Source organism: Aulonocara stuartgranti (genome assembly GCF_965226115.1).
Source record: "Aulonocara stuartgranti genome assembly, chromosome: 1".
NCBI classification, from domain to species: domain Eukaryota; kingdom Metazoa; phylum Chordata; class Actinopteri; order Cichliformes; family Cichlidae; genus Aulonocara; species Aulonocara stuartgranti.
In genome coordinates, this window is record NC_138939.1 from 15,715,785 (window position 1) to 15,726,877 (window position 11,093).

Consider the following 11,093-nt stretch of genomic DNA (forward strand, 5'->3'; position numbering starts at 1 on the left):
GTATATATTATGTTGCAGTAAAACCCCATTTTAGAAAACCTTCAGGCTCTTTTTGTTTCCTTCCCCTTGCATGAGCTGCAAATCACATTGACACAGAACACTACAAACATCAACACATTTAAAATACTGTTTAATATCATATCATTTCAAGCATACAAAGAGAAAAATATGACATTTCATCTGAATAACAGGCCTGCACCCAGTTAAGGCTCTCACTTTTTTCCTCAGTTAAAGAAATGTTCATAGAAATTACGTGTTAGAGTCTGACGACTGAGAAAACTTCCAGCATTTAATGAACTTCAGTGTCTTCTGGTGTCAAAAATTCTACTGAAACAGCACATTTGACAATGATGTCTGTCAGTTATTGGTTTCACAAAGAGGACATCTCTCACAGACACTTGATCCTTCATAGACAGAGACTGGAGCTAGAAACATTTTCCAGCTTTAGTGAGTTTGTACATTTGTTGAATGGAAGAAAACATTTGGTTAGATCTGTAGCACAGGAACAAGGTGGTTTTTTTAGTTTTAACGCTGGAGGTCAAAGCTTACTGGGATACTTTCAGTGCTAGAAGGAGTTCTCACATCTGTCTTAAATGCTTAAAACATCAACAAATGCTGATGTCAGTTTTTTGCTCTTCACTGAAGCAAAATGAAAAGGTTCTTCATTTCTTCTTCTTTTTCCTTTTCCCTTTGTTATTACTCTGATGCTCCAGATCAAGTGCCCTCTGACTGCTGTTGTCTTGCTTCTGATCTTTAGACCATTCCCTCTGCAGCTGCTGGAGCAAATCGGGCGTCAACAGCCCGTCTCTCACCAGACGACTAGCCAGAGAGCTGTCCATCATCTGTCCTGAGGCTCTCTGTCCCCTTTGATCTCTGCTTCCAGTCAAAAAATGTGTGCTGCCAGTTCCCCTTCCTGTCTGGCCATGCCTGTTGCTCTGCGCCTGCAGTGGGTCAGTGACTGTTGTGTCAGAGGCTCTGATGAGCCGGGTGATATTTCGCACACCCTGCTGGATGATATCATCAAGTTCCCGCTGGATTTCTCTAATTGAGGCAGTATCTGGAAACATGTCCATGAAACGGTAGCTGCGGAGGCACGTAGACACAGATAAAGAGGATTAATATGGCAAAACTGGAAATTACGACAACAAAGAAGAGTTCATACAAACAAACACATCGTGATCGCATATTAAAAAGGCATAAAAACAGGTGAGGCAACTTGCCAAAGGTGGAAATATAAAGCTACCTTAACCAGAGGTAGAGATCCAACACGTCATGGACAGCTTCCAGGTGAACCAGGTCTTTAATGTTTTTAGGTGGAGCCAGAGGCCAGCTGATGTGGCGACAGACCCAGTCAAACGTCAGGGGTTCGTCTCGACTGAATTGACGGGCAAACTGGAGAAGAAACATGATTGATCCATCAACAGTGCAGATGACATGCTGTACACACTCAGATAATAAAGTAAATGTTAAACGTATACTTTATTTGTGTTGAACACAGTTTTAGTATTTATTATCTGATCACAGTTTTATTTACAGAACCAAATTACCTTCTATAGGTGCATCGCTATTGCTCTAAACTAAATACTCGGAGCCTTAGCACACACAAACAATAGAAATACGCAGAACTTAACCCTTAACCTCAAAGGTTGCTCATTCATGGGAATTTTATCTACTCTTGTTTTATCAGTTTGATAAGACCATAAAAAGAATCAGGTGTGACAGGAGGGTTATTACACCAATGCCTCACTGGGTCAACTTCCTTACCCTCGTTTCATCATTTTTACTCTCCTCATCAGCACCCTCTACTGCTCACTCTGGCTCATCTCTGCAGCCTTCTAATGTTTACATCCACTCACTCACCTTAAGGAAGGAGGTACATACAAAAGGCTGCTTTTTGTTGATGGGAGCAGTGCAGAAGACGTAGCGTGACCTCAGGTTAAGCGGTATGTGCTGAATCATGTCCGCCAGAAACTTAAAGTCGTCAATGTTGCAAACAAAATACAAACCGTCCACCTGAGAGAGGCTGACAAATATGTCCTGAGAAGGGGGCGAGAGAACGAGAGCATTTACAATCTTGAATAAGACGTGGCTTTAAAATGTCGAACAGTAAAACTGAAATACAAAACGTGCATTTTCCTTTATGTACCCATTCACAGCTTAAACACATTTGTATTAGGGTGCATTTTGCTTCATCATTTCAGCACGCATGCTGGACTTTAAAAAGGAAAGTTAGATATTAGCGTCTTCAAAAAATAATAAAGAAATAAACTAATGACTGCGCTGAAACACAAAACAATATTTAACTTTCATTTTTGCTACAAAGGGGAAACTGAAAATATTAGTGCTGTCAATAGTACTTGATCAATAGCCTGGTTGCAATTACTTTTTTTTAACGTCATATTTAAGCTTGTAACTGACATTTATGCAATATAATCAAGTAAATGCAGAACAAACAAAGAATGTGTGCTTAAAAAGAGAATTTGAATAGTTTTCTTCAATCTTTTAGCAAAGGTTAAAAATGCGCATGCAGTTAAAACTTTTAATCGCGTTGACGCGTAAAAATACTTTTATGCTACTAAAAAATGACAACAGTTTTGTCATGAAAATGTTCTTTTATCAAATTATTTCATGTAGTGTAATATAGAAAGGATACATGCAGCAGTCAGTTGTATTTGTTTACATTTAGGCATTTCAGATCTTAAGTCTTAACCAGACTTAAACAGACTTTTTCAGGTGGTTTCACAAACTGTTGAGGAAAAAAAAACAGCGACTAACAGTCCCAAATAAAAACATGCAGCTCCTGAAAAATTCACACTACAGTAAAATACCAGCTTCTGTTTCAATCTAAAGACTGCTCAGGCTTTATTTTACCACATTACCAACTATTTAACCCATCTCAGTAAACTCTACTCACTGATGAAGACCATGAAATGTAGCTGGAAAACTACAAATCTTTCCCCCGTTTTTATGTATTTATTTTTTATTCTGCTGTTTGAAGGTCTATAATGAACATTTCAATTCTCGCACTGATCACTAAACGAGTGGCTCTACTCACAACAAGGTTGGACAGCGTTGCATCGGGCAGATGGTAAGCAAACATCTCTATCTGCTCTGCAGTTGGATGGAGTCCTGCAGTCTGAGGCAATAAATTGGAGAATAAAATGAGAAAGATGTGTTATTGCAGGAATGCTGAAAGTAGATTTTGTGTTTGTGTGTAAAATGATCACCTCTATAGGATCGACAGAGTGACTGAGTATTTCTTTGAGCACGGGGAGATCGTCTCTGTGCATGGTTGTAACTTCTCCCTCTTTAAACTTGGAGGAGAACCTGCAACAGGTGGCAGAAGATGGAGTTTAATATAGTGGCCTAACAGAAGCTCAAAGGGATTGTCTGCATTGTTGTATCAAAGGAGGCTGACCTCCCAGCACGGCCAGCAATCTGCAGAGCCTGAGAAGTGCTGATGGTCTCCATCTGTTTCTCCCCTTTCTCATTAACGTTAGGCTTCACCAGACTGTTGAAGATGATGCGTTTTATACTCCTGGAGAGAGAGAAGGGGCGGTAGGGTGAAGTAAAACAGAAAGGTAAGCACACAGATGAACAATATCCTATATGGCAGAAAGCATGCAACCACTTGAAAGAGAGAAAAAAAAAAAAGATTGATATGGCTCTAAAAATATTCCATAAAGTATGTTTTGCACTTACAGGTTAAGCCCCATGCCTATAGCATCTGTAGCAACCAGAATCTTGCAGGGGTCATCAGGGTCATTAAATTTCTTTGCCTGGGACAGCTTGGTGCCTGTAAATCAAAATTTTGACATTTAACCATTTTTCTCCTAAAAATTGACTAAACTGACTTATTGGCTCAGTTCTACACAAAGGCATACACTCACTGGCCATTTCATTAGACAGACCTCTTCAGGTGCTCATTAATGAGTTGCGTTTACCCATGTTACGCATTTTTAAAAATGTCATCTGGTCTTTTGAGTCACCAGTTTTGCTTGGACGTTCATTGGATGGTTGGGTCAGAATTTTGCATAAGCAAGACAAAACCATGGATGCATCCTGCCTTGTAACAATTGTTCAGGCTGGTGGTCGTGTTATAGTGTGGGGGGTATTTTCTTAGGCCCTTAGTACCATCTGAGCATTGTTTGAATGCCTGAGTACTGCTGCTGACCATGTCCATCCTTCTATGATCACAGGATACCCATCTTCTGATAGCTGCTTCCAACAGAATAAAATAAAGCTCAAATAATCTCAAACATGATAGTGAGTTGACTGTTCTCATATAACCTCTACAGTCCACAATCCAACAGAGCACCTTTGGGATGTGGCAGAACAGGAGATTAACATCTCGGATGTTCAGCTAATAAATCCGCAGCAACTTTGTGATAAAAAGCTCTTCCAGCACCTTCTTTGATCTATGTCATGAAGAATTAAGACAGTTCTGAAGACAAACGGGGCTTCAACCCAGAACCAGAAAAGCGTACCTTAAGAAGTGACTAATGAGTGTAAGCATTCAAGTGACAAATATAAAACCACTTAGATACTCACCTGGAGGTAGGCTCCCATAAATTACAGCACATTCTTGCCCTCTGGCCTCGATCTGCCTGCTGATAGAATAGATGTCATTTTTACTAAAGCACACGATGCAGTCTCCTGGCCTCAGGTTGTCTAATGACTCCACAGCATGATCCAGTATTGAGAAAGGAGTTAGACGCTGGTAATTGTGAACCTGCAGAGAGAAGAAGACTGAGATGAGATGAGAAAAAGGGGATCGCCAATGATGAGGTTAGAAACATCAGCCAAAATCTTTTCTTTCAGATGTCGCGTCCATCACAGTCTCACCTCCACCTCCTCTCCAGTGGTGAACATCAGCTCTTTGATAAAGTCTATGGCTGCAGGTTCCCCACACACGTGGATCTCCTCTGCACAGAGACCTGCACAAATGCACAGAATAATAAAGTAATTTAGGTTTAAAAAAAATAAAATAATAATTACGTTTCTGAGTATGTTGTACAAACCCAGCAGAGCTCTGGTCCATGCCCATCCTCTGGAAGGATCTCGGATCATTTGAATTTCGTCGATTACAGCAACCTCATCTATAAACACATAAAACTGAGGTCAAAATCTACCTTTTAATCAGTTAACATCCACAAAATTTCAATAACTACCTAATATGAATCGATAACCTCTCCATTTTCTTTTTAAAAAATATATTCATTTTTTCAGATTAAAAGAAATGTATCCTTTCTAGAGCAAGGTTTCAAACTTCATTCAGAGCCATCCTTTATAGTTTAATCATACGTGGTTATAAGGGGAATATTTGTTTCCCGTGACAGATTATTTATTAACATCACAGAAACTCAGGTCAAAGAAAGAATATCAGAACAGTATCTAAAATATTGAACTGTATGTAAAGAACATTTACATAACGATTATCACACTTACACGGTGTAGTGACGCTGCACATCTCAATGGTGCAGGCCACATGACCAGCTGCTCGACCCTCTGGGTCCACGAAGGTCCTCTCCTCTCCAGTAACCAGGTCACATGGTACACCCTGAAGCACACAGAGAAAGTGCAATTAATGTCAGTATTAATAGAAACTAAGACACCTTGAGAACATACACAATGTGACCTTTCTCCACACACAAACACACAAGGACACATGAAAAGACTGATGTTTACACAGGAGCACAGTTACGTACAGCATCGTTGCTCTTCTCAAAGATCTCGTGGGCCAGCAGCTTCAAGGGGCCACAGTACACACCAGACTTAGCAGCCAGGTAGCGTTGGATGGCATGGTAGGTTTTACCACTGTTAGTTGGCCCAGCGTGGAAAATCACCTTCCTCTGGATGGCACGAGCCTCGGGGTACCTGGCGAGCACATAAATATGGTTTGGTAGCGGAAGCCAGAAAGCTTCTTTTAATGCGACGTGTGTGGCGTTTGGTCGGGTTTAAAATACACACCAGTTGGCCGGGACCCTGAGGTCTGAGATCTTTCTCAGGTCATCCATACAGTCCAACATGGGAAAGATGTGCTTGGCATGACGCATGAAGTATGGATAGATGTCATCTATATGACCTGAGAAAAGTCAGAGGAATATTTCTAAATATAACGGTCACTGAACAAACAGTTTCAACCAAGTAACAGTTACTCCATAAAGAGACAAACCTGCTCCACAGCAGATGTCGTTGAGGATGATGTGCAGGTCGGCAGGGAGCGACGTCATCTCTAGGATATACTTCCTGAAGCTGATGAAGGCCTGGTGGAACAGACGAGCTGCATGTGCATGGAGAGAAAACGGATAGCCAAAGATATCTGGTGTTAAATCTGTGCAAATTTCCCCGCTTGTGTAAATTTACAATTATCTTCCTAGCTATTCATTCCATTACTTTCCCATTGTTATGAGTATTGGATAATCCACTAAGTGTTGTCAATCAATTCTTTTATGCTGACAAAGAGAAGTTCCAGTCAAAAAGTTGTAGTCAATCATGATAACTAATGAGAAGATACTAGGCGTTGGCCATGTTATGTTAAAAGACACTGGAGAACCTTCAGCACCACTTATTAAAAGATTTAAGTGAGTCTATATATATTTCACCCTATGTGGATTAGAGAGAACCCTAAATAAATTCAAACCTTGATGAGTGTATGTAAAGTTCTGACCACATCTGTATATAACCTATTTGTCAACATATAAACAAGGTTATTAGACAGAGGAAATCTCTTTCTGGCATATGATCACTGGCTTGTGGCCTTCCATGGCTAAATACACACGATCAACAGATGAGTTTTTTTTCCCCTCACCATCCAAACCCGAGTCCGCTGCCAGCTTCTGCATCTCTTTCCTTTTGTAAAACCGATTCAGAACCTTCAGCAGCTCATCTGAATCACAGACACAAACAGCAGAGACGATGTTGCATCATCTGAGAAAATAACCCCCACCTTTATAATCATTCGCAACCAATAGAACAAGTATACACTTTAATAAAAAATAAAAAAAATGTTAAAAAAACAAAAAATAACACCCAGTATTATCTTGTACATTATTAAGTTCAGAGTAGTTTAACTGACCAACTTAGGTTTCGTTTACTCACTTTTATCCAGCGGCTGGGTAAGCTCTATTCCCACACCGCCGTCTGCCGAGGCGTCTGCCTTCAGGGAGACGGGGACAAACAACGAGGTGTCCGGAGGTTTCGGAGAGGAGCTGTTAGATGAAACATCCCTGCTCCAGACCACTGTACCGGGTCGATGCTGTCCCTGTAACAAACTAGACCCAGAGGACGCATGACAGCTGCTGGTGGTGATGCGAGGGGTCCGGGAGTTAAAGTGACGCTGAAGCCGAGAAATGAAACAAACACAGCGGTTCACCGACATGTCGGCTGTGGGCGAGATCCTCAAGGACTACACAAAAAGTTTGCCAGGCTCACTCCATACGGCCAGGTAAGTGTGAATAAATGGCTCACACAGCAACAGAGGACGGTCAACACACTCCTCTTCCTGACCTGCTGGTAGCACAACGTGCTGCAGGACCAGTCCGTATATAGGCCCCCACATATGTGCCTGAGTAAAAAGAAAAAAAAAAATTTCTGTCGAGATTAATGATTGTATAATAGATGGACGACATGGTGTCACTTCCTCAAACTGTACTAAAACCAACAAATAAATCGACAGTTTATGGGGAATATTATGTCACATACTTGGAGTTAGAGTCTGCGCAGTAGTGGTTTGGGGTGAAGTCGCTCCCTCCCACCAGTAAAACTGTTAAATGTGGATGGTTAAACTCCCTTCTCTAAGTTCCTGTTAGTAAATGATTTAATTTTTGATCGACATATTGGTTTGCTCTGCCTTACAGAAAGTTGGCTACAGCAGGATGATTATGCTAATTTTAATGAATCAAGGGTTAGAGTTAGATTAACTGGCAGAATCCTAGAACCACGGGCTGAGGAGGGGGAGTGGCAGCAAGTTTTCACTTCTTTTTTCTTTTCTTTTTTTTAAATCAACCATAGACCCAGACGGTTTTAATTCTTGTGAATGTCTTACTCTTAGCCTTGTCCTCTCTAACTGGGAACACTGATAACCAATTTTATTTGTTGTTATCTATTCCCCACCTGGCCTTTACTAAGATTTTCTCCTTCTCACTGTCTCTTTAGTACTTAGTTTAGGTAAAATAATTACTGTTGACGAATTTATCCATGTAGATGAAAATGACAGAATCAATACAGCATTTAATCTAGTATTAGATTTATTTGGATTCTCGCAAAATGTAAAAGAGCCCACCCATTGGAGTCTGGAGCTTGTTCTGACATGTGCCATAGAAACTGAATATTTAATAGAATTCCTTGAAAACCCAATTTTGTCTGATAATTTCTTAATATCGTTTAAATTTGCATTAATGGATTACACAGCAATGGGGAAGACATTTTATTATAGTAGATGTCTTTTTGCTGTAACCAAATGTAACAATATAATTTCTCTACTGTTACTTTCTTCAATACAGTGTGCCAACACAGTCACAGAGCTCTGTTGAAACAAGCTTTCCTTTAACCCTAACTAGTATTGACTTCACAAGTTTCTTCACAAACAAAATTTAACCATTAGAGGAAAAAAATATTCATAATCATCTCACAGATGTATCATTATGTTCAGCCTTTACCACAGGCCTTTAAGGTGGCAGTTATTAAACCATTAGTTGAAAAGTCCTCACTTGACCCAGTTGTCTTAGCATCTAACCAGATCCTTACGCTGAATGGCATTGTCTTGATCTACGGTAACATTGTGAGGAATCGTGGAGTCATTTTTGTGTAGTTAATGTGTTGTGTAGTCGTTGTTTTGTTTTGTGTGTCAGTGAGGGCACTAATGAATGTCACATAGGCAGAATGCAACGTGAACACTGTCTCCAGGTGGAAAACAGAAAGAGTGATACACCTCCTGCTGTCAGGCCTGCAGGGTTTCTCCCTGTGGTGTTCTTCTCTGTCTTGTGGTGGACATTTTTATTTTTTTACTGGCGCAAATAATTTGTGGGGCATCTTATTGTGATACCTGATTGTTCTCTCATTAAGTAGTATTTTTTTTTTTACTTTTAACTAGTTTTAAAAATGTACAATTTATATTTGCATTTCAGGTTATGAAAATAATTTACTAAACATGTCTGTGGTTTCAGTAAAAAGAAAATATAAGTACTACTAGGATTTTATGTTTTTGTGTGATTTCAAATCAGTTGTGTTAATACAGTATGTTAATGAAAAAATAACTGCAAATTCAGACATGTGAGGTTGTGCTGAAAAGAATGATACCAAGCAAGGCAAGGTAAAAAACAACAACAACAACCAAAAACAAAACAAACAATCAAAAGTAGCCAGAAATGGCCAATTATATTTTGGACCTCAGAATATTAATCCAACAAATCATGAAAAACTGTGTTAACACCTTTTAAATGTTCTACTTATTGGGTACATATTTATTCATTATACAAGCTATACATTACATAATATTAAAATTCACATGTTTAATGTAACTGAAATGTTTCATTATGTGGGCTACATGAATTAATAAAGAAGTTATAGACTATATTTATATGAAACATGGGTATACTTACTGCATTTTACTCTTTATAACCATATGTAACACCTACATATGTGTTTAAAAAAGGCTTTGATTTTGTTACCCCATTTGATTTCCATGCCACCCTTGAAAAACTTCTCTAGATCTGCCTGTTTTCACAAAGTATATAGTCAGGACTGGATCAGGTGACTCTGAATCCTCCCTTAGTTACACCACATTAGGCTTAGGCTGCTTGGGGCTTGCATTGAGTCTTTCTTCTTCACTCAGCTATTTCAATCATGATGGGCTTATATACCACTCTGCATTAAATCATTGGTTATTATTAATCTCTGATGCTCTTCCACAGTGTTTCTTCTGTCCTCTCACTTTCCCCATGACCCCCAACTGGTTGCAGCAGTTGGCTGCCCCTCCCTGATGTCACAAACACTTCACATGATTCCCAGATAAAGCACAGAAGCTCTGGACTTCTACATAATGATGCTATATTCAGTCCTGTAGAAACTTATATTATTAAAATGTATATTACTGTCTCTTGATTACCTTATGCCAAATAAAACAAAATATTACAAAACACTGTTCTACATTAAAGTTTTTAGTTCAACATACAAGTGAAGACCTTTGACCGTCTATCAGATTTTATTTAATGTTGTCAGAGAAAGATATCATTTCACTTTCATGAAGGGGACTACATGTCAGTGTTAAAAGCAGAAGCCGTCTGTGATCAACAGCTATCTTATACACCAAATTCAGTTACTGTTTATGCTCCTGAATGTAAAGAGCAGCGTGTAAATGGTCAAAGATAAGGATATATACACTGTTACTGCCAAAGCTATTTGCCTTCACACACATATGAACTTGAGTCCCATCCCATTCTTAATCCATTGGGTTTAATATGAAGTAGGCCCACCCTTTGCAGCTATAACAGCTTCAATTCTTCTGGGAAGGCTTTCCACAAGGTTTAGGAGTGTGTTTATAGGAATTTCTGACCATTCTTCCAGAAGTGCATTTGTGAGGTCAGACACTGATGTCGGACGAGAAGGTCTGGCTCGCAGTCTCCGCTCTAACTCATCCCAGAGGTATTCTATTGGGTTGAGGTCAGGGCTCTGTGCAGGCCAGTCAAGTTCATCTACACCAAACTCATTCATCCACGTCTTTATGGACCTTGATTTGTGCACTGGGGTGCAGTCATGTTGGAGCAGGAATGGGCTATCCCCAAACTGTTCCCACAAAGTTGGGAGCATAAAATTGTCCAAAATGTCTTGGTACGCTGAAGAATTAAGAGTTTCGTTCACTGGAAGTAAGGGGCCAAGCCCAACTCCTGAAAAACAACCCCACACCATAACTCCTCCTCCACCATACTTCACACTGGGTACAATACAGTCAGACAAGTACTGTTCTCCTGGCAACCGCCAAACCCAGACTTGTCCATCGCATTGCCAGACAGAGAAGCATGATTCACCACTCCAGAGAACACGTTTCCACTGCTCTAGAGTCCAGTGGCGGTGTGCTTTACACCACCGCATCC

General features: G+C 39.9%; 1 protein-coding gene across 2 annotated transcripts; it reads right to left on the minus strand.

The window, feature by feature from the left end:
* Nucleotides 1-113: 113 nt before the first annotated feature.
* supv3l1 (SUV3-like helicase) lies at nt 114-7,994 on the minus strand. Of its 2 annotated transcripts, XM_082534996.1 has the most exons (17): nt 7,705-7,994; nt 7,102-7,567; nt 6,812-6,889; nt 6,176-6,283; nt 5,971-6,085; nt 5,709-5,877; nt 5,449-5,560; nt 5,022-5,099; nt 4,846-4,937; nt 4,552-4,732; nt 3,703-3,796; nt 3,419-3,538; nt 3,228-3,327; nt 3,056-3,136; nt 1,861-2,037; nt 1,244-1,392; nt 114-1,083 (listed from the first exon to the last, which is right to left on the minus strand). In XM_082534996.1, the coding sequence occupies exons 2-17, from the start codon at nt 7,379-7,381 to the stop codon at nt 663-665; spliced, it is 2,355 nt and encodes a 784-aa protein (XP_082391122.1). In that variant the 5' UTR covers nt 7,382-7,567; nt 7,705-7,994; the 3' UTR covers nt 114-662. The 2 variants fall into 2 exon arrangements, with proteins under 2 accessions (XP_082391122.1, XP_082391121.1); XM_082534995.1 differs by lacking the exon at nt 7,705-7,994 and having other exon boundaries at nt 7,102-7,685.
* Nucleotides 7,995-11,093: the final 3,099 nt, after the last annotated feature.

What these genes read in the sequence shown, in the direction of transcription:
- supv3l1 (XM_082534996.1), bottom strand. Translation starts at nt 7,381, where the DNA reads ATGTCGGTGAACCGCTGTGTTTGTTTCATTTCTCGGCTTCAGCGTCAC. An exon ending in TACCCAGCCGCTGGATAAAA is followed by an intron (nt 6,890 to 7,101) that starts GTGAGTAAACGA and finishes TCTGTGATTCAG; the next exon opens with ATGAGCTGCTGAAGGTTCTG. An exon ending in TTGAGAAGAGCAACGATGCT is followed by an intron (nt 5,561 to 5,708) that starts GTACGTAACTGT and finishes TGTGTGCTTCAG; the next exon opens with GGTGTACCATGTGACCTGGT.